This window comes from Protopterus annectens, chromosome 8.part0 (genome assembly GCF_019279795.1).
Source record: "Protopterus annectens isolate FY-2018-M chromosome 8.part0, PAN1.0, whole genome shotgun sequence".
NCBI lineage: Eukaryota > Metazoa > Chordata > Ceratodontiformes > Protopteridae > Protopterus > Protopterus annectens.
This window is the reverse complement of record NC_056741.1, coordinates 1,765,369,101-1,765,393,938: the sequence shown is the minus strand read 5'-3', so window position 1 is coordinate 1,765,393,938 and position 24,838 is coordinate 1,765,369,101. Positions and strand designations below refer to the sequence as shown.

The 24,838-nt window shown below is 43.3% G+C and overlaps 1 protein-coding gene across 4 annotated transcripts in view; it reads right to left on the bottom strand.

The window, feature by feature from the left end:
• Positions 1-377: 377 nt before the first annotated feature.
• Positions 378-24,838, bottom strand: part of LOC122809626 (cytochrome P450 2F2-like) — a 916,584-nt gene continuing 892,123 nt past the window's right edge. For all 4 annotated transcript variants that reach the window (XM_044081263.1, XM_044081260.1, XM_044081261.1 and 1 more), the window contains exon 10: positions 378-692. In XM_044081263.1, coding sequence (XP_043937198.1) covers positions 508-692 — 185 coding nt within the window. In that variant the 3' untranslated portion in view covers positions 378-507. The remainder of the gene's footprint in view (positions 693-24,838) is intronic.

The window sequence follows — 24,838 nt, the reverse complement described above, 5'->3', positions numbered from 1 at the left end:
TAAGGGTTTACAATAAAAGAAATAGGTGTGATAAGAGCGAGGCTGAAGACAGCTAGATAATGGTAAGAGCAGTACAGCATAAAGGTGGCAATAAATGTAGGTAAAAGATGACTGGGAGGGCAAAGCTGGGAGTACTTGTGATGTTAGGTAGATTTAGAGTGGATGGAAGAGAAGGCAGTTATAGATTTAGGGTGACTTCATGACACTGTAGAAGCAGTTTTATTGTAAGACGTTTGTGTGCATTAGAACGCTCTCTGACACTGGAGGGCTTTTCTACAGTAATTGTTGAAAATGCATTTACACCTAACAGATTGTATCAAATGAGTCTGACTGAAGATGGGAACTAAGATTAAAAAAATAATCAGAAAAATATATTATCATATTCATAATTCTGTTTATTAATTATGCATGTATGGCTACCAAAGTTCATTCCATAATCAGAAAACAAACTCTCGTGGTAGTTTCTGTTTTTTAATGTCCTCTTTGTCTTTAGAACTGCTGAAACCTTCAGGGCTGTTGCTGTCTCACTCTCACTGTAAAGGGCTGTGGTGATATCACTGTCCCAAATATTGGTGTAATGTCTGGTACTCTGCTACTGTCAGGCCAGATGAACTCAAAGTTCTTCAGCAGATTGATGAAGATGAGGAAGAGCTCCATCCGAGCAAGATTCTCACCCAGACATGATCTTGGACCTTCAATACAAAATAGGATGTTAGTTTCAATTTCTCAACATTTCATGTCAAAATCATAGGTAATGTGTTTTGTGAAACTCTTATCATTTGCCCATTTATTTATTCAGAATGTGTAGCTTTGTTATAGTTATGCAGTAATTTGGAAATCACTGATTTTTTTTTTAATGAGGTGCTATGTCACATTTCAAGCCTATCAGAGACATGTATAGTTGAAACTGTTAGGAAGAATTCTTTATGTTGCGGGCATAGTCACTGAAAATCCATTTTATTGCCATTGTCCCATCCATAGAAGAGGTATGACATTGGAGATTGTTTATATTAATAAGTGCGGGGGAGGGGGGAACTTACATGATGAGGTTTGAAAGGGTCCTGCCCACCTGCAAATCTCCACAATAAAGGACATCTATGGGACAAACTTGTCAAAATTGACATTCAGTGAGTTAGCCCATGACAAAAAGTATGTAATGCAAATTGTTCTGTTTGCATAATACATAGTATTTAGTCATGGAGGGTGGCATCATGTCACACCACTATGCATTGCTGCCTCACTAGAGTTGGATTCCAAGTTTAGTTCATAGCCAGCAAGCATTCTGTGTGGAATTTGCATGTCCTCCCAAGGAATGTATGGGACTGTGCTGGGCTCACCATTTCCCTCTCATATCCTAATGATATGCTGTATGTGAATTGGTGAGAGTCCAAATTGTCTATAGGTGTGCATAATATCTGAGATCACGTGTGTTTTTGTTAACAATAACACACTTAATATTGCAATGCACAGTATGTAAGCATATAATAATGGATTGTCAAATAATGTAATGTACAGTACGTCCCTACAGCAATCACAAGTTCCTACAGTAATCACAATGTATTTATCATGTACAATACAGTTATTTGTCAAAGGGCCATCAAAGCTGCTGCCTAACTGAGGTGAATGAGCCTTGGAAAAACAGTGACCATGTGTGAACATGCAGTTTATACAATTCAGCATCCAGAAGATGCTGAGCAAATAGTACACCTGTAATATACATGTTGTCACAGCAAGGAAATAGTGTTAAAAATCTCAAGCATTACCTTATGTATCCCACAGAAATAACAACTGATTAGCCCACAGCTGTGTTCCATTAGTTGTCCATTTTACACTAACATCTGCAAAATATTCCACTTGCAAGACATTAAAATGACTTACTTAATATCATAAAAATAATTGCTTGTACTGATTTATTTCAAACAGTAAATGCAGTCAAAGTTAAAAAACCCTGGCATTCAGTCAAATGCTGACCATATGTAATTAATTCCCAAAGTGGTTGATCAATTAGAACAATTTCCAGAAAATGTGATTCACAGACAGATATGAACAGAATAAGAAAGTCTTCATTTATCGGTTCTTTACTACCTGAATGTGCTATCATTAGATCATGCATCATATTAGCAAAGGAACCCCCACTACACACACACACACACACACACACACACACACACACACACACACACACACACACACACACACACACACACAATCTCACATTGACACACACACTCACACACACACACACACACACACACACACACACACACACACACACACACACACACACACACACACACACACACATGCAACTTGACTGTCAATTCCTTGCATAGCCCCCCTTCCTGGGCAACTACCCAGGCAGTCATCCACTCATATACAAACATACACCCTTATGCACACACACACACACACACACACACACACACACACACACACACACACACACACACACACACACACACACATATAGTCAGACAACTTTATTCATGCCTCCACAGACATGCACACACACATCCATACCCATACATACACTAATATACCCCATCTCCATATTTATGCTGAATTTACTTGCTCTATGAATAGTCCCATAGAAGTGAAAGGGTGAATGCAATGGTTTTTATAACTGGCACATTTTGCTCCCAGAGTAAAATTTTAGTTGCTTAACCTTGTAATTTTTGGATCCGCAGACATTTATAAGGGAGTATATATGGCTAATTAGTATTAGCCAGCCCAAAGACTGTCAGATTAGCATGCGGCTTCATCTGCAAGACCACAGTCTGTCCTGAGAGCCCCATGATGAGAAAATGTCAGCAGTAGAATAGTCTCTGAATCAGAAAGACTTAAAACCATGTGGAAACCTTTAGAGCTAAGGTTACTGCATCTTACTAAGTTTTTCTAAATCCCAGGAAAACAATAGCCTATTCAAAACCTAAAGTAAAATAAAAAAAAAAAATGTACAATGATTATGAGTAAAACAGCCCTATACAGCAGGTCAGTGTATGCATGTAATGCACATATTCATAGGTTCATAGGATGATACTTGGCTATTGGCCCACAAGCCCATATAAGCCTAGCCAAGAATTTTGCCCATGTTCCCTCAAAGTCAGCACCTGTTTCCCCAGTCCATCAGGAATACAAGTGGGATCCCAGTGGTATATATTTCTGTTTCCTATCCAGTCATCCATGTTCCTCTTAAAGAGGGCTAGAGAGGTACTCTGTTTGATATGGAGAGGGAATCTATTCCACAGACGTGGGAGTCTTGGATCACAAATCTTTCCCGCCAACAAGTTCTATTAATGTTACAGACCACATTAAGGCATTACATGCAGGTTGTGCGAGTGGAGTTTGTCTTATGGATATGCAGCAACTCCATAAAGGTTGGGTCTGAAATAGCCTTGTATGCCAGACACAGGTCACCTCTGAGCAGTCTGTCTGAGACTGAGTAGAGGAACAGGGCTTTTAGCCTATCTTTATAGGATAGATGTTTGAGACCCTGGATTTTCCTGGTCAGCAACGTCTGTGGTCTCTCCAACAGCAAGGTACATGGTGAAGGGGGCATTGTACTTAATAATGTTCTGATAAGGGAGGAGTACAGGGATGTTATGATCTCCTTGTTCCTATAAGAAATAGCCTTAGAACCCATGTAGAAAGCCTTCTGTGCAATGGAAGCAATGTGGTGGTCAAAAGTCAGGTTGCTATCAACCTGGGTGCCCAAGTCCCTCATGACTGATTGTATGATTAGTACATTGTCATTAATGTGATAATTAGTGGAGATGACATTTTTCCCAAAGAGAGGCCGCAGTGGTGCAGCAGTTAGTGTTGTCACCTCACAGCAAGAGGTTCTTCAGTTCGATTCTCAGCTGGAGTACCTTCTGTGAGGAGTCTGCATGTCCTCCTCATGGTCGGTTGAACTTCAAAGACATGCAGGTAGGTGGGAGAGTGCGTGTGCCCCTTCTGTGAAGGTTGGGTGTCAGACTGGTAACTCAGCACCATAAAACTCCACTGCCAATTATAAGCAGACCAGTGATCTGCTGTGGTGAACCCTAACCGGGATAAACCAATAGACAACAACATTTTCCCCAAAGGTGATAATGATGCATTTCTTGTCATTCCGGTTGAGGCCATGCTTCTGGCACCAGTCATTAGTTTGGGTAAGGCCCTCTTCAAGGATGTTCAAATCACTAGGGGAATTTAAGACAGCACCCTGCTTGCAGTCATCTGCAAACCTGGTCAGCCACAGGCCACTGGTTTTGGATTGCACTTCAGAAAAGTATATCCCAAAGAGTAGAGGCCCCAAGATCGATCCTTGGGGTACACCTCTCGTTACAGATCTACTACTAGAGGTGGCTTCCCCTACTTTGACTGAGTGGGTTCTATCAGTGAGCCAGTTAGCTACCCATCTGTTAACATATGGGTTGATACCTAGCTGGGAGAGTTTATCTATTATGCCTGAATGGGAAATAGTGTCAAAGGCTTTGACTAGGTCATGGTAAGCCGTTTGCATGATCTTCTCCTTGTCCATGGGTCTGGTGACTGTTTTAAAGAAGTTGACAAAGTTTAACAGGCATGATCTCCCTTTGACAAAAACAAACTGTGTGGGGATCAAACATTTGGAGGATGCCAATGTCCTTCTTTATAAGGTCTATGATAATGTGTCCCATGACCTTGCAGATCAGGCTAGTTAGGCTGATGGGCCTAAAACTGCCTGGATCAGTGAATGCTCCACCTTTGTGTAGAGGGATGACAGTGGCTGTCCTCCATTTAGCTGGGATGAAGCTGGTGCTCAGGCTTTGGTTGAAAAGGGTATCTAGCGGGGCTTCGAGCTCATGCTTGAGTTCATGTAGGATACAGCCAGGGATGTTATCGGGTCCCATGGAGACTGTATTTTTTGCCTTTGAGGGGGCATTATGGACCTACTCCCTGGTGATGGGGGGAGGGGTGCAGGTACTGGGGATGTCCTGGTTTTCTGATGGGGGGACAGGGGGGGTGAAGTTTTCACTGAACCTGTCTGCAGGCAGGTTGGCTTTATCTATGGCATTTCTGTATGTGGTGTTATTGACGACCAGTTCAGAGCAGATTTGGGTATTGCCTTTGAGATTGCGGACTTATGTGAAGAAGGCCTTGTGATTGTCCTTGGTGGATGTGGTCAATTTGGACTCAAATTTAGCCTTAGAGGATTTCACCAATGGACTATTTGCTTGTTCAGACAAAGGAGAGATTGCTTCCAACTTGGCACCTGCTCCTTCTTGGCCCTGGACGGCAATTGTTTCCTTCTGTTATAGAGGTTGTTTATTGCTGCTGTCCACCAAACAGGTTTACTCTTCCTTGAGGAAGATGATCTGGTCCTGTCAGGTATTGCTGAGTCCATACAGTTATGTAGGTGCTCATATAGTTTTTTGGTGTAGGCTTGGACATTAGTGCTTGGTCCAATTGAAGAGATGGTGGGTGTGAAGCTGCTTACACCTGCTTTGAGGTGATTGTAATCAGCTTTGGAAAGTTTTTTTCATTTGACCCTGACAAGGGGGGAGGTCAGGGGAGATGGTGACTTCAAAAGTGATTGCTTTAGGTCAGATCTTACCAAGGAGGATGAGACTGTAGGAGTGCTACAGGGGCTACTCATGTTGGTTAGGACCAGGTCCAGGATATTTTCACCCCTCGTAGGGTTGTAATCCAGCAGATCCAATGCATTGGCATTGATGAAGTCAAGGAATCTGTGTCCATTCATGTTAGGTCTTCCACTCTATGGTTGGGTAGGTAAAGTCACCCAGGATCAGGGTAGAGGGTTACATTTTGATGGATTCAAGTAAGTCCAGATAGGTGGAGTGGGTATCCTGATTCATGGTTGGGGATCTATAGCTAGCAATGATTTGAATAGGTGTTTTGTGAATGGTTAACTGCACTTGGAGTGTCTCCTGTGAGTCATCCCATTTGTCCAGCCTGGAGGTGTGTATGTCTTTGATAAATATTGAAACTCTACCTCCTTTGGCTTTGTAACCCTCCATTTGGGGTCTGAAAGTACGGTAGGATGAGTAACCTGCTAAGACTGGGATGCTCTCCACAGCTTTGAACCAGGTTTCAGTGACTGTACAAATGTCAGCATCCTCCAGGGCAAGGAATGCTTGCAATGAGTGCAGTTTCATTCTAATACTCCTAGCGTTTAGCAGCATGACCTTTACATTTCATATACACACACACATATATATATATATATATATATGTATATATATATATATTTATATATATATATATATATATATATATATATATATATATATATATATATGTGTGTGTGTGTGTGTGTGTGTGTATATGTATATATATATATATATATATATATATATATATATATATATATATATATATATATATATTATATATATATCTATTCATTGTGAATATGTATTATAGACAATGCTACTTTAAGACTATTGTGTATATTTGTCATTTTAAGAGTGTATGCATCCCATAATGCATTGTATTATAAGACTAGTGCCAGGGTGTTTGAGATTACTGTAATGTTGACAGCATTTCTACTTTGCTGCCATTTTGTAGAGGCTAAAAGTTAACTATCTGACTAAAATGCCATGCTCCTGATATGTCTAATACTGTCATTCAGTATCACTAGGTTAACATTGGTGAGCAGCCTGACAAATATATACCACTTTTACCACATTTTTTTGCCATAAACACTAATGGTATTTTTTCAGATGCTGACAATCTGATAGTTTATTAGAACACTTTTTTACATTTGTTTTTCCACAATACAGTATTACTTAACAGTTTATCTGTTTTGCCTTCCATGTATTTTTATCTGTTAAAATATTCTTCATGCAGTAACTATTTTAACTGAATGCTGTGAAAATTTGTATTTTTTAAGGAAACCTTTTACCAAACAACTTTATTCTTCTATATTCAAATCTCCAAGTCTATAAAAAAAACATTCCCCCGGATTCACTAATCCTCCGTGTAACTCGGAGGCTGCAGTTGAATGGTTTGACATCAGCGTGCCATGAATATTCATGAGGGCACGCTGACACAACCGTAACTCTTACACGGACTGAGTAGGAAAGCAGGGGGCGTGTCCGACTGCCGAGCAGTCTAAATGTGCACACCCCTGCAAGGTTTTAAAAGGCATAATGTCAACACACAAGAGCGAGTTCGCTCAAATGTACTTGCACCCAACACCACACTCCCTGACACTGTAAACCCCCATCACACTTATATAAAGTAAATAATTATATATATATATATATTTTAAATCCACGATATAGCTGCCCGTATTTGTGCGTGTTTGCATGGGTGTGCCCATTGCTTAGCTAGAGTTAGCAATTCTGACATGGAAGAGCATAAGAAAGAATGTTCATGCAAATCACACCAAATTGCAATAGCGTAATTGTAGAGCATATACACAAAGAGAAGGCATTCATGGTTTGAGTCCCACCACTCCCCTTTTTATTTATGTTTTAAATCAGTATTTGAAATAATACCAGACATATATGATTAAAATTTTATTAAAAGCAGTGACATGGCCAATGTATCAGTGAACAAAATATATATTTTAAAGGACCCAGATATATAATAGCCTGGTGTTAAGCAATGCTTTACACAGCTAAACACAGGTGCCCATAGTTTAATAGCGCTTTACCCAGCTAAACAGAGGTGCCCATAGTTTAATATCGCTTTACCCAGCTAAACAGAGTTGCCCATAGTTTAATAGCACTTTACCCAGCTAAACAGAGTTGCCCATAGTTTAATAGCACTTTACCCAGCGCAATAGAGTTGCCCAAAGTTTAAAAGCGCTTTACCCAGCGCAATGTGTTTGCGCGGAAGTGTGCGCCTCGCCAACCAGGACACCGTAGGGCACCGTGGAGCAACATAGATCTAAGTTGCTTAAATGCAGCCACACCCCCTAGCCTGTCTAGACAGTATTAAAATAAATGAATGACCAGGTTCGAACCCAGGACCCTGTGCATCATAATCACAGTACAGAATCACTAAGCCATGACAACATAGGGGAAGCAGCCACTATTAACATTCATAAACTTACGAATAGTAGTTTAACCATTACTAAGCAGGTCTGCAGTCAGCCGGGAATTTTACAAAATGTCCAATCACAAAAAAGTGTGGGAAATGCGACATATTTAAGCCCCATAGGCAGGAATACTCGCCATAACTGATTGTAGTTCACATTTGCAGTCAGAATGGCAGGTGCAGGAGAGGGTTCATGCTTACAAGCGCAACATTGGGGCATTGCGGAGTCCAAATACATGGTTTGGCTCCTTGTCCACCATCACGAGTCAAGACTCCTGCAGGGCCAGTTCCAAGGGATGGAGTACAAGGCAGAGGCTTGGAACCGGTTAGCTCATGACCTCACCAGTGCCACAGGTTTCCTCGGACTGGTGAGCAGGTCCGTCACCACCATGCAGACCTGAAGAGATGAAAGCAGGACCGCCTGAACCAGTAGATACAGGAAGCCCATAGGATGCATAATGCCCCACAACTGAGTATGTAGTCATGGAATGCAGTATGTAAGAATTGATAATGGAGTATGTATAACGGATAGGTATGTCTCAATATCCCTTCATTTAGTTTGCAGTTGCAGATGACCGTGCTACAAATCAGCAAGCCTATGCTGATAGGCTGCTAAGGCTGTGCCACCAGGCAGGTTAGTGATTATTCTGCATGTATTGTTATATAAAATATGGGAGAGAGAGCATGAAAGAAAGTGTTGTAGTCCAATAAAACAGCCATAGAATTGCCTGAATAAGTCCTCTGCATGTACTGTCAGATAAAAACGTCAAAGAGGCAGAAAAAGAGCATAGTAACCCATTAAGAAAGGTAACATATGTCTGGAATAATATCTCTGCAGGCACTGTCATATAACATAAGTGAGTGAGCCTGAAAAAAGATTGTTCTAACCAATTAATAAAGGTATAATATGTCTTGAACATGTCTGCGATAAACACCGTTAAAACAAATAAAGGAGCGAGCCTGTGGAAAAGTGTACAATGTTATTAATAAAGGTCTAAAACCCAGAGTGTGTCTGTGTCACAGAGTCTGAAATGTTGTTGTACCCTTGCATTATACAAACAGTACTGTTTGAAAATGTGCTGGCAACCCAGAGTTATGCAGTCCCATATAAAGTGGGTGATGGAAGTGCTAGTAACTGTGAAACATATATACAGTCCACAATAGTCAGTTACTGGCTGGCATGAATAAGTAAACCTGGCACACGTGTAGCATGTAATTATTCACCAGAAATGTGAGTGTGTGTCAAGAAATGCAGGGTTCAGTACAAATCGAAGTGTAAATGTCATGTGAAAACATCCCAGATATGTAGATAAAGAAATATAAATGCAAACAAGAAATATGTAGCAGTAATATCTGCATCCTGGACAGTTAGTATGTCAGATATAGGTCAGGCATATATTGAACTAGCCAAACCCATGACGCAACCTAATGTATGGTCAAGTGTAATAATACAGGTAGGGGATATACACTTGCAGTCACTGGGAATGTAGTGTAGACTAAAAGGTCATTATAAGATGCTAACCGAGGTTTTTTCTACACCCTACCGTATGTGCATAAACCATGCAATTCCACACCTCAGTGGGTATGTGTAATCTTAAATATTTGTTGGGACATATGTCCTATTGTTTTATAAATATTTGCATTGATGTTGATGCATGTGCCCTGTTCAAACACCACGTTCATGGTGGCCTGTTGCTACCAAACATCCCTGCATGCTGTTGGAATATCCACTGTCATTCAATATATGCATGTGAAACAACAAATAGCAAAAAACTGGTAAAAAACGAAAAACAGCGCCACACGACCTTGCTCCAGCAAGTAAACAACTCAAAAAAATATATGCATGTGTTATGATTGCTGTTCAACTGTTGGAACCTTGGTGTGTTGGGTTAATGGGAATATTACTGCATGCTGTTACAACTAATCTGGAATGCTGTTGTTTATGTTGTAATTAAACAGACCTAATCACAGAATGTATGGGAAGGCCAGTCCCAGCGGACCCACCTATCCCTTCTCAGTTGGCGAGTGCACCTGGCACCAGCGGCTCTGGTGCCCAGCCCAGGCTCCCCTTCTCCATTGGTCCTGTGCCACCTTCAGGTGGAAGCGCTGCAGGGGATGGGGCTCATCCTCCCATGCAAGCGTGTGAGGAGGAGGGCCACCTGTCACCGTTGCTAGGGTCCGGGCTGTGGTGCATAGGGAGATCCAGCGTTCAGTCGCTGATCCCCTATGCCAGCTTGAGGCGAGAGTGGTGTGTCTCTCAGCTGAGCCTGCCCATCCTACACAGCCCTAAGCACAGCCACCCTCAGGGCTGTGAAGGTGCAGTGGTGACTGCCCATGGGTGGGGATCTCAGTTCCACTGTTACCATCTGTGGGCTCATGGGCTTGCGATTTCCAAACATCCTTCCCCATCAATTGTGTTCACCCACCCCATAAGTCAAACTCCGCCCCTGTATGCATCTTGTTTGTCTTGTCTGTTTACCTCCCCAACCTATCTCCCCAAATATACCTACTTCCTCTACCTCACATTCCACTCTCACCTGAAAAAAAAAATTAAAAAAAGAGGCAATCTGTTCCCACAAAAAAATTGCGCCCCATACATAGCTGCCCAATTCACAAACATGTCCGCTGGATATGTAAACTGATAATTCTAACTGGCAGTACAACATATTTTGTTGTCCTCACCCCTCTGTCAGGGGAGGAAGGTTTCAAATTTCACACCAAATTTCAAACATATGCACAGCTGTTGCTGGTAAAGAAATGGGCAGCTATGGACCTTCCCTACACCCATCCTGCACATCCCGAGCTGGTTTCCCTACAGTCTTTCCCTCTTTGTGCCCCCTTTTTCACCACTTTCCTATTTCCCCATTTTCTTTTCTTTAAAAGAAATTAGCGCGGGGGTTAGCAGGAGTAAGCACTTTTAAGCAGTAGTTAGCGGGGTTGCGCGAGTGTGAACTTGTGTGTGCTTAGCTAAGCATTGCTAAGCGTCACGCAAACCAACTTACAACTGTTTAAAAGTGCCTTAGTCACTCTCAAACCTGCTTAGAACTGCTTAAAAGTGCCTTAGTCACTCTGCATGTCAGGGCCCTTGTTCTGCTGAGCAGTAAAATAAAAAACCTTGTCAGTCACAAACCTGGGATCTTGGACTCACCAGTCTGCATGAAGTACCACTACACCACAGCAGATATACAATAACTTAGTGCTGAAAGCAATATATCGTGCATTACCATGAGTGAATGTAAAGGGAAAATAGGAATGGCATAACACAAATCTAGTTCTGTGGGCCTTAATCAGCAGGGGTTATGGAATTGCATGGCATGACTGTAAAAAGAGAATCAGCCATGCTAGTAGGGAATAATGTTACAGTAGCACCTTACAAACCCCACACAGTATCAGTGCAGAATAAACACTGGCATATTTGCATAGGTCACAGGCCAGACCTCCCAACAGTGACTGATCTACAGTGATGACCCTGATTTGTAAATAAATGTTAGCTGTGCCCCTCTGACTCCCTGTAAAATGTACTAACAGTAGGCAGAAAGGTGGGGAATCTCACTTAATGACAAATGTCAATAAGTGAGAGTAGACACTGCTTGCACATCAGAAAAGGTGTAGTAATACATATGCTCTGAATCCCCCAAAGTCTGAACTGCAAAATGTCTGAAATATATCACAGGTGTATCCCAGTTATATGTACCTTTCCCCATGGCTGTTCAAATATATACCTGAGAGTATCTGAGGCCTGGAAGAGTCAGAAATACACAGGCATATCAGCTTGTCTGCTGTTACACACTCTGCAAATAGCTGTAGAATGAATCCCACAAGCATGCCCTTATGTAGAAGTACAACACAGAAATATCAAAGGATGTAGCCATGTACTGCTAGCAACCACCTGTGACAATGCCATTGTTCAGGTGCTGAAAAGACCGCTGTGGTGCACAGTCAAAGAATACTAGGCTGACCTCTGTCTACCATCTGGATTTGTCCACAGGTGGGAGCTACTCAGACAGACTACTAGCCTTTATAGACTTACAGGTACACAGCAACTCTGCATGCTCAGTAAGATAAACATCACATGATAATAAATAATGCACTCTGCACTTCTGCACCCCTACCCAAAGGTACTATATACCTGTGTAGTCAGGCAAAACCAAGGGTGTAGGTAGGCATACACAGTAGTGCAATATGTCCAGTTGTCCTGTGCAGACTGTGCTAATGTCAACACAAACAAACCACAAATTGTCCAGAAGTGAGTAACGTACTAATGACAGTGTAGCAGTTCACAAACAGTGCATGTGCCTGATATTCATAACTGGTAGTACAACACACTTAGATGTCCTCACCCCTCTCTCAGGGGTGGAAGGTTTCAAATATCCCTCCTACTGTATTGCATATGCACTGCTGTTGCTGGTAAAGAAATGGGCAGCTATGGACCCTCTCCACACCCATCCTGTACATCCCAAGCTGGTTTCCCTACTGTCTTCCCCTCTTTGTGCACCCTTTATCACCACATTCCTATCTCCCCATTTACTTTTCTGTCAAAGAAATGAGCGCAGGAGTTAGCGGGAGTGAGCACTTGTAAACAGTAGTAAGCGGGTTTGCAGCAGTGTGCACATGTGTGCGCTTAGCTTAACATTGCTAAGATATGATTAGCTAAGCCAAGCTTGGCTTAGTATTGCTAAAATAAATTAAGCTAAGCTAAGCTTAGCTTAGCATCGCTAAGCGTCGCGCAAACCCATGCAAACCTGCTTACAACTGCTTAAAAGTGCCTTAGTCACTCTGTATGACAAGGCCCTTGTACTGCTCAGCAGCAAAATAAAAAACCTTATCAGTCTCGAACGCGGGACCTTGGACTCACCAGTCTGCATGAAGTACCACTACACCACAACAGATATACAATAACTTGCTGCTGAAAGAAATATAACATGCATTACAATGAGTGAATGTAAAGGGAAAATAGGAAAGCCATAGGAATACATTGAAATAAGTACTGTTGTATGCCAGTTAATTCTCTAATTTGAAAAGAAAGTACATACTCCCATGTATCCAGTGTTAGCATTAGGAAGTGTGAGTAAACCTACAGACTGAGAAGAGTGTACTGGAAGAAGCAACAGTCAGGTTTCAGTACAACAAGCATTTCAATGGCTACAACCCAGCTTCAGATATGAGACATATACTAACCTTCTGACTGAGACAACAGTGTCCACAGCAAACAAGCATGGTCCCCACCTTGCAAAACTGAAAGGGCTACGCCTACCTAACCTATTATTTTATAGCAGTGTCCTGAAATCACAGTGAGAACTGCAATTACCACACAGCAGGCTGCATGCAATTACTAAATGGTGGGAACCAATTGGTGCAGAGGCCATCACATGCACATGTGCAGATACCTAGAAAAGCAGCCTGTATCTGCTGTCCACACATGCAATGATATCATTGCAACAACTGGGAGAGAGAGAGAGAGAGAGAGAGCACGAGTGAGAGAGACAGACAGAGACAGACAGACACAAACAGGCAGAAGGGGACAGATGCTGAAAACAAACAGCAACACACAGAGGAAACAAAACCAAAAATAAATAAATAAATAAAAAATAAAAAAACAACACCTACAACAGATGGAGGTGAGGAATACAAAGGTAAGGTATGTAACAGATATGTATTTGGTGACATCCGAAAGATGTGTCTGAAGGGTGCTCTACATACTGCGAATCATCCATATGTGGCAGCAGTCCATATCTATATGTACATGCACATTTGCATAGGGCAAGGGAAATACTGCAACTGTTAGTGAAGGCTGGACATAAGTATGTTGTTGAAGGCTGCTATGTGCACATATGTATGTAGGTTGTAGTGTGTGGCATTGCAGAAAGCAAGCAGTGCCGGTATATGTCATGTGGTGTTAAACGCTGTGGGACTGAGCTACAGGCAGCCTGAGGACTGCAGAATGCATTCTGCACAACATTGTGCAATAGTATTACATAACCGTATGTCTCACAACTGTTGCATAATTGACATCCCCACCATGAAAGGTGGGCAGTATATGTGCAGCTATATGTACAGCAATGGATGTTTACATGTATGTGTATATATACATGCATATATACATATATATGTATGTATAGATATATAGATATATATATGGATATATTTAGATATATATGGATATATATGGATAAATATATATATATATATTGATGTATATATATATATATATATATATATATATATATATATATATATATATATATATATATATATGGATATCGACATGTCATACACGACACATGAAATATCGACATCACGGACATTTAAGTAAGCGGTTTACATTTCGCTAATCATGCCTACCATGTTTTAGTAAGTGTGGCAGTGTTATGCATGTGTGGTAGGCATGATTAGCGAAATGTAAACCTCTTACCTGTTAAATGTCCGTGTTTGCGGTTTCGATTATTTCATGTGTCGGTGGAGTGAATGTCGATATCCCGACTTGTCGGTGTACTGACATGAACCCATATGGATATATGTAGATATATATAGATATATATAGATATATATAGATATATATAGATATGTATGGATATGTATGGATATGTATGGATATGTATAGATATGTATAGATATGGATAGCTATGGATAGATATGGATATATATGGATAGATATGTATATATGTATGTATATGTATATACACATATATATATATATATATATATATATATATATATATATATATAAGAGAGAGAGTGAGGGAGACACGGGGTCATATGTACTGCAACAGGTGCCTGTTGTCCAAGGCATGGACTGAACACCAGTGTTGAAACCACAGTGCCATACCCCATTTCAAAACACCTTACGCAGTTACTGCCACATAGGTGGTAGCCTGCCTAACACTGATGTTGTCAGAAGGGTACACGGGACACAGGTGGACAGTAGGCTCCCCTTTGATAAGCACAGTGACAACAGTAGTAATGTAATCTGTCTACGTGGTGCGTGTCATCACAAAAGGTGTGTCATCTAGGGAAATACAGATCGGTGTTCCCCTCTACTCATCACAATGCTCCATGTAGTATGTACCTCACATGACAACTACAGCAAGTGGAAAGGCCACAGACATATCTAACAAAGAGTAATACTGCCCTCAAACACATGCCCTATGCAGACTGACTCACAAACCATAGCTAGAGTGCATTGCATACTGCCGACCCAGAGGTTACCACAGCTGGACATACAGAGGTATGTCACACCCATAGCAGTCTGCCAACCACCATGACAACACCTCACAGTCCCTCCGGGCTACATGACCTAGGGCCCTAATCTTTGTCACCTCACTAAACAGCACATGATGGAGGTACATGTTCCTATTCACAAATATGCCATACTCTGGACTAAACCACCCAGCATGAACAAACAAGGCTCCTCATTAGCAGATGTCATACATACCTCTGATGATTGTTTTGGAGATAGGTAATATGCCGTGGGAGTCACCTCTGTGCATTCGGTTGACAGGAGCAAGTGAAATCACATTACTTGTATGTCAAAGGCGAGGGTAGCATATGGCTAGGCTGCTCTAGGCCCTAGGACCAATAGCTTATTACCTACCTATGACACAAAACACACACACATGTACTCAGTGCAATACCTGCTATGTGAGGTGGAATGAGTGTGACAGTGACTGTGTGCAAGGTTTGTAAAGGTGTGATAGCTTAGTGTGAGGTTGTGTCTGTCATGGTAGTCTGTGTCCTAGGTGTGAGGCCGGAGAAAGATGTGTCAGTTATTGGGATGCAGACATAGTAGGATGGCATATGTTGTGATGTAGTTCCTTGTGTACGACTGTGGTGTCCCAATGTAGGCTGAAGCAATACATGTATGCTCAGTAAGTGGTACTGCTGGTGACTCCAGCTCACATATGAACTATTGTACTACCTGAAGCTGTAGGCCTAAACAGCACAGTATGGTGTATGTTCACAGTCCCTGGTAACACTGTCTTGTGTGTTTCCTGTAGTCTGCACAGATTACATACCACAGGCATAGGTATCTGTAAGTAGGGGCACACAGTACTATAAGGTACACAGGTAATGCTCATCTGTGTCGGCATACATCTGTGTGTTGTATGTATGTCTGATGTGTGTTTAATGATGCCTGTACCATGTCCGCAATGACATGTGTGTTACAGGGTTTGTGTGTGTAACTAGCAACATGTATACTCTGTTACAGCAGTATGCCAGCTATATTAACAACCGTGCACATATGTTAGGTAGGGTTATGGCATCAAAGACTAGGGTGGTTTACCGGTAATACTGTAAATGTACATGACAGTCATTGCATTGGATGACATATTTCTTCATGCATTAGCTTGATATATACCCCCGGGGCAAGGTTGTGCATTGTATCCCAAACAGTGTGCTGACTACTGGTGTATACTGGTGTGTTATATAGAGTGTTGCAGGCACTGTCAGCCAGTTGTGGGCTGAGCACTGATATGTGGTATTGAATGTGTGCATCCTCTGATAGACAGATATCTGCTATATATGGCAGTTAAGTGATATCTGTACTTCATAATGTTAAGTATGCCAAATGACATGCTCACACATATCGTTTAATTGTCTTCTGGGGTTATGGCTCATCAACATAATCCATCGTATTCAGCTGCAGAGGAGCAGGAAATTCTGAACAGCCTGGTGCAACACTATAACCTGCTTTTTTCCAGGGCCAGCCAGCACCAGCATGACCGTACTGCACTGTGGCAAGACCTTGTTCGCCGGGTAAATGACACAGGCATGCATAACCAGACATATGAGCAGGTACACCACCACTGCAGTGATTTAATTAGACATGTCTGACAGCGTGCGTCTGATATCTATAGGCAACAGCTTGCCACAGGTGGTGGGGCGGCCATACATCCCCCCTCACCAGAGTGGAGGAGCTGCTCCTAAGCGTGGTGGCTCCTGGCCTACAGCAGCAACAGCGTCACACATGTGTCATTATGGAGGGCGGAGCCACCCAGCAGGATGACATGGAGCATGCAGGTAATTCGCCCTAGCTGTAGACTACCGTTACCTGTATTGTTAGAATATGCATATGTGAGATGTGTACTGTATGTTTAGCAGTTGTGCTGTCTAACGTGTGCAATACTGATATTTGGAACAGTATCCGTACACCTGTGACAGTTGACTGTTGTTCCACTGTCGTTTAGCACACTCACAGTAGCAATGCCATAGTTGTGGCCACTGACAAACTGTGTCAAATTCTTCTTGGTCCCTCTGTTGTGACAGCAGGGCAGGCAATACATGCTGGTGAGTGTGTTAACACTTTAATATTGGTAATGAAATGTGCATGTCATAGGTGAGGTGTAGGCCATGTACACGTAACACACTTACACATAATGCATGCTGTGCATGATTGCTGTGAGACATAAATCATCTCAGTAAAGTCAGTAGCTGCCTCAATCACATGCAATGCACAGTGCAGCAGACACAATTGTGGCAACACTGTACTGCACATTGGATATGCATAGTTACTACAGCTGTACATGACAGAACACGTTTATCATACGCAGTACACAAAAACATGCTACATTTGGCATTACCACACACCCGCTGTAAGGTCACAATTCAGTATCCCACATGTCATGCACACACACATGATGTACCTCAGGAGTAGAGGCCTATCATGGGGCTGTGCAACACTCTGCAACACATAACACAGTCATGTTAGGCAAAGCTCCCTATTGGGCAACTCACACACCCATGTACAAGGTGGCTGTGTAATTGTGAACATAGCCTCGGCACTGCAGTTCAGGTATAGCATGCTAGGCGGTGGTTTTGCACACATTAGTAGCCGTGAGTGACCACAAGATGCATGTTGATGATGGCACAGGGTACTACACCCCATCCAGTTACAATGACCACAGTACTACTCATAGCAGTCATTTCTTTGCACCTCAATGTTGTGTGTGGGCAAACATATGCACCTATACACAATATGCATAGCATGTTGCCTGTGTGCTTACATATGCCAGTATACACAATATGCACAGCAGTCACCATCCACACAAAGTGTCACATATATGTCCTGGAATGCTAGTGGGTGTATATGTCACTTGACACACATTGGGTATGTGTGGTGTTTAATGTTGCAGTCGTGTAGCATGCCATGCCATGTCTGGCACCCACATATCTGCAATTTGTCCCACACTCACCATAACCACTGTACACTGGCCATGTCGAGCATTGGGATTCCTTCCCGTCAACATGCACCGCACATCCCGTGTGTGTACATAGCATGCATGTGCTACACCCGTGCCCACTATTGTCTACTATGGACACAGACACTGCACTCAGACATGGATATCTATGTGTCACACAGATAACACATGCAGCCATGGCATGTATACTTGTGAGTGATGGGGCACAGGGCATTGCAGAGCTGATAATACCTGCACAGAAATGTTGTGTCCATGTACACATTGTGTTCCAGGGTGTAGCCAATCACTGAACAACTACACAGTTGCATCAAAGCCATGTATACTGCCATTCAATAGGGGCATCTACACTTGCACTGCATGGTCTTGTGCAACACATATTCTGCATGCTGACATGTGTGTGATGACTGTCTACCTTGTGATACTGACACCCACCTTCACCCACTATAGAGTATGTGTTGGATTGCTGGTATGTGTGTGCATGTGCTGTAGCTATTGTGTATTAGTGTTCATGTGTGCATGTGTGCATGTGTCTATGTGTGCATGTGTGCATGTGTGCATGTGTTCATGTATTCATGTGTTCATGTGTGCATGTGTGCATGTATGCATGTGTTCATGTGTTCATGTGTGCATGTGTGCATGGGCAGACCGTAACGTGTGTTTCCTTTCTTCCTCTCACAGGTGCTGAGTTAGGGGTTGGCGAAAGCAGCAGGCAACCTGAAGCCACTGCCACGAATAGTGGTGATGACGACACATGTATATTGGCACAGGAAGATTTGACAGGGTCTGTCGTTGGTCCGCCAATCGACAGTACACAGCATTCAACCCCATCTATGCACACACTCATACTGTCAATACATCCCTCACCACCAATGGCCATAGGTGAGGGACAGCATACATTTGGCATTGACCAGGAGAGTGTGGTACCCATGGCACTTGCATCCCCTCACAGCAGCCATAGCCGTAGACCTGGAATGGTACCACATAGACGGAGGTCCAGGGCTTCTCGGGGGAGCACCACTGGTCGTATTGCCCTTGGCAGGCGTGCCCTCACAGGTCTTATGACGACCAGTATGTTCCGGGCTGTAATGCAGGCTCAGGCATGTATGGAATGGTACACCAGGCAGGGACTTAGGGCGCAGAGGGCACATTACACCCCTATCAATGACAGCATCCATGACCTTGCCGGTGCCATCCAGATTTACACCGAGGTCATTGATAGACATTGGGGGGGGGCATTAGATGCCCTCCACAACACGTCTTCCATGAGCCAGGACCGGGCAGGACGGTTGCGACGTCGATGCAGACACATGCCAGCAACAGCAACAGCTGGCAGTGGTCGTGGATGGCCCACAATTCACAGCTGCTCCCGTAGTGGCAGTACCAGCCCCAGCAATCCTGGGGCTGGCCTGTCCATTGACCATCCCAGTAGACCATGTGCACGTGGCTCTGGCCAGTCCCAGCAGGGACATGACTCCAGTTGTCATACCTCTGCCTCGGATGACAGTACCCAGTCAGGGTTGGTACCCGATACTGTCCATAGCACCCCTGCCAGGCACAGGTACTGTGTCCATGGCTGGAGACAGTGATCTGTACAGCCTAGCAGGTACAGTCTGTGGCTGTCCCACAAACTACCGTATATGGCAGCCACATGGTGGAGCTGTGTGCATGCAGACACACACACATTAACCAAACAACTAGGGCTCACACATACACACACATTACATCAACATTGGCCCATGCTGTACTGTTGTCCCTCACACACACACACACACACACACACACACACACACACACACACACATACACACACACACACACACACACGCACACACACGCACACGCACGCACACACACACACACACACACACACACACACACACACACACACACACAAACATGTCGATTGGATGGGTCAATGTCAGGCTCTGGCAAACAACATAACGCCCTGTGCATATGATGATACCTGTATCGCCTCCTGTCATCTGCATCATTGACGGAGGGACAGGCTAACATGGTGCTGATGCACAGCGTGACACTATAGCAGTGTAGCAATAATAGCAAGTTGTCAACAAGGAAGTGTAACGACATCCTTGTAGGTATATAGGAGCAGACATTATGCATCAAAGCTCTGATTGTCAATGTAGCATTCTTTACACCACTGTTAGGTCTGATTATGTATTGTCCACCCATGTGCCACTTGGCTGAAGTGTAATGTGTTGCCAGCATGTGTTAGTGAGTGGACAGTACGTGTGTGATGTACAGAGTAGCAAGTGTACATCCGTGAACATGGTGGGTGCGCACTGTCTGCATGTATGTGCATAGTGGACACATGGGACGTGTGGCATATCCTGTCGTACACACTGTTAACATCTCATAGTATCTTTCAATGGCCAGTATTCATTCTACTACAGTTATGTACTAACATGGGTAGACATATGTATGACATGGGTTGACACTATGCTGTGGGTGATACCATTAATATCTGTCAATGATTTGCGGTCTGGTAGTATACACAACCTCAACAGCATGACTATAAGCAATCACTGGATGATGTCCTGACAAATGACACACAGTAGTAGGGAACCCAGTAACAACTGGATCCTTCTGGTGCTACACTATAACACTAACCAGTGGTAATGACCACCACCCATTCCTGTGACCACACCTGTAAGGCATATAGTCCCCTTAGGTACATGCAGACACACTAGGGATATGTCCATCCAAATCTGCAAATGCATGGATTGGCCTACAATGCATTCCCTGGATGGGACGCATATCCTACACAAGTGTATCATACAGACAGATACCTGTTGTCTGATACATGCTGTATAGCAGTAAGCCGACTATGGCATAGTCATCCTCATGTACTATACATACTATCCCATCAGTACCACACAGGTGGTAGCCCTCAACATGTATGTTGGGTACCAATATGTACATACAGCCTCATGTTATGTCATGTGTCCCTTGGTATCCACATATCCATAGGTATTGTGGAGTCCCAAGGTGTATCACATAAGACATTAGAAGCCTGAATGCATATCCACAAGGCAGTCGTACACCTATAAAGACTGTCCATTCTTGGCAGTCTTTGTTGTGTATGACCATGTCTGACATATACCCCAGGCATATACCATCACTCACACTACTCTTAAGTAACTGTCATGGGTGTGTGTGCCACAGATGACCTTGGCCACAGAACACTGCAGTGGACGGCCTTGTCACATACATACATATGTGACATACGATCTGAGAAGCAGCGGCACAACCTGTCAATGGAAACAAATGTATTCATGTAGTACGCAGGCTTCACACCTATGTACTGATTGAGGGGACATGTACACGTATATATTTGCCACACAGATACCTGATGTGTGCAATGCACTTATTGTTGTAATCATACTATAGTAAAAGCAAAACCCACACCGCATTGACCAACAGTGACACACACACAGTTAACATTAGCAGGATTCAAACCCCTAACTAGCTATGTTATGATACTAGAAAGCGATGCATTAACATGGCACACTATCTGCATTACTGCGTGGTTGTTCTTCTCCAGCTGTATTTGTAGGATGTTGACATCATCAGTCTTTCCAAAGAGGAATGTACCTCTTTTAGTGTGTTTTCCCAGTCTCCAAAAAGGCCACTCCTTTCAAAGACAATGGCACACAGACACACACACACACACCCACGCCCACACACTCAATGTTTGCAGGATTCAAACCCCTACCTAAGTATGTTATGATACTACCGGGAGAGGAATTCACACGGCATGCTATTTGCCTTACTGCTGGTATTCCTTCTCCTGCTGTATTTGTAGGATAGTGACATCATCAGACTTTCCAAAGAGGAATGTACCTCTTTTAGTGAGTTTTCCCAGTCTCCAAAAAGGGAACACCTCTCAAAGGAAACTGCACACATCCCCCACACACACACTCACTGTATGCAAGATTCAAACCCCTACGTTGCTATGTTATGATGCTAGAGAGCGATGCATTAACCAAGCACACTATCTGCTTTACTGGGTGGTTTCCCTTCTCCGGCTGTATTTGTAGGATGGTGACATCATCAGTCTTTCCAAAGAGGAATGTACCTCTTTTAGTTTGTCTTCCCAGTCTCCAAAAAGGGCACTCCTTTCAAAGACAATTGCAGACATACACCCCCCCCCCCACATAACCACACACACTCACTGTTTGCAGGATTCAAACCCCTACCTAACTATGTTAGGATACTACAGGGAGATGCATTAACAAGGCACGCTATTTGCTTTACTGGTGGGTTTCCCTTCTCCTGCTGTATTTTTAGGATGGTGACATCATTAGACTTTCCAAAGAGGAATGTATCTCTTTTAGTGAGTTGTCCCAGTCTCCAAAAAGGGACACCTCTCAAAGGAAACTGCACACATGCACCCCGCCCACACACACACTCACTGTTTGCAGGATTCCAACCCCTACCTAAATATATTATGATACTAGAGAGAGACACATTAACACGGCACACTATTTGCTTTATTGGCTGGTTTTCCTTCTCCTGCTGTATTTATAGGATGGTGACATCATCAGACTGGACATGGTGATGTGTGTACACTTTGTTTTATGCCACTCCAGGAATGGTCCATGTGGAACAAGATCTCAGAATCCTTACCGTGTGTGATCTATCTGTGGACACATTAACATTCCGTCATATGTCAACACATATTTATGCACAGCTTGTTGGTTTTGTGGATACTACATGTGTCTGGGATGCTGATAAAGGGCTATTCAAAGTCTATGTGACACATGTGTAGATGTGTTCATTGATGTATCCCCTGGGTGGCTGCCTTTCAAACAGTCTAGCATGTTTGGGAACCATGATCCGGACATGAACATACCACAGTTGGTAGGGTTGTGTGTATGTCAGCCTCCAATAGCTCTGTTTATGGCTGCAACCATGATGGACTCCATGACCTTGCAGATCAGACTTCATAGGCATACTGGACTTGACTTCCAATGGTGTGTTGTGCACCAACACTTGTGGGGAGTGCCATATGTAGCTGTGACACATTCAACAGTTCCACATCCTGTGTAGGGGGTGAGGCTCAGCTGACTGTTCAGGTGTATGATCTGTTTGCTCTGTAGTTTGTGCATGACACATATTAGGAATCAATGTATTCCACTTGCTGCCACGCTTTTGGCAGTGGGGGTAGCTGCTCATCCATTCTACATGTGATATCTCCTGGTATGATGATATGGACTATTGTCAGTGGGAGGTGGGTATGTCCATATGGGCCTGTCTGTCATGATGTCGGCATTGTCACTCAGGTACAGTTGGCCCTAACTCAGGACATATATGGGTGTACATTGCTATTTATGACATAGCTGAAGGAGGTGTCATGATTCAGTCTGGACTCCTTCTCAGCTACTCTTTACAAAACACCAACGAACATGAGCACTAATCCCTGTTATACTCTTTTACATGCTTAACACCCTACTGATCCTTTGTGATCAGGCTACAGAGTATGTCATGATAATATCCTGGCATGTCCAGGGGTCGGTTTCATGTGTACACTCCAGTCCATCTGGTAGATATTGTGATATTGACACAATGTCACATCTGCCTCATGTACACAGACAACCCTCTCCTCCTCCCAACAAACTCAGATATATGTGTGAGATGCACCTATATAGACATACAGGGTGCTGAACTCTCTCGACCCATGAATGGCACTATCAGGTGGTGAAGGTAACCACACACACCGCATATCAGTCTCACATGTCCTCTAGCAACAGCACTCAATTCACATTATCACACATAGACATACTCAGATGCTGTGAATGTACTCTACCTAAGCAGCAGAGACCTCCAAAGCAGACACACACACACACCTGCTACCCCACTACAATACCCACATATCACATACTTCACAATGTCAGTGTGCCACACAGTCCCTGCCCTTCAGGCTAAACAACACACCTAATACACTTGTAATAGGTGACACTTATTGTCAGACACACTGACGTACCACTCACCAGCCCTAACAAGGGAATAGTCACTTTGGGCTGTCTGTTGGGTGCCAGGATCTGCCACATAACACAGGCAGTCAAGTCACTCCAAAGCAAGTACAGGACTGGCACCATCATTGTCCATGCAGGTGTGTATAACCTCAGATGTTACTCCCTGGACCACATGACATGATACATGGAGGAACACTCTGATCATGTAGCCCAGGCCAGTATGACCCTGACCTCATCTAGCATCTTACACCCACCAATTATGATGTCACAGTATACAGACACACATATCACATTTAACAGTTGCCTAACAAATTTGTTTAATTCATAGGGGCTACAGTGTCTGTCAGCCTATGGTGACATGCTCAACATGCCACGTAGCTTCACTATGGACAGCTTGCACCTGTCACCCTTGGACTTTGGAATGCTGGCTAAGGCTCTTGCTACCACCATAGTGCCTTTTTTAAGCAGGGCTCAGAGACAAACCCACCTCCATAGACATTACAGGTTAAATGAAACTAAGAGTAATGCTGCTCAACAACAGTTGTGTTAACCTCATATTGCGGCCACTCAGGACTCTCCTCAGTATGGAGGATAGCAATATCTGTGCACTGACAG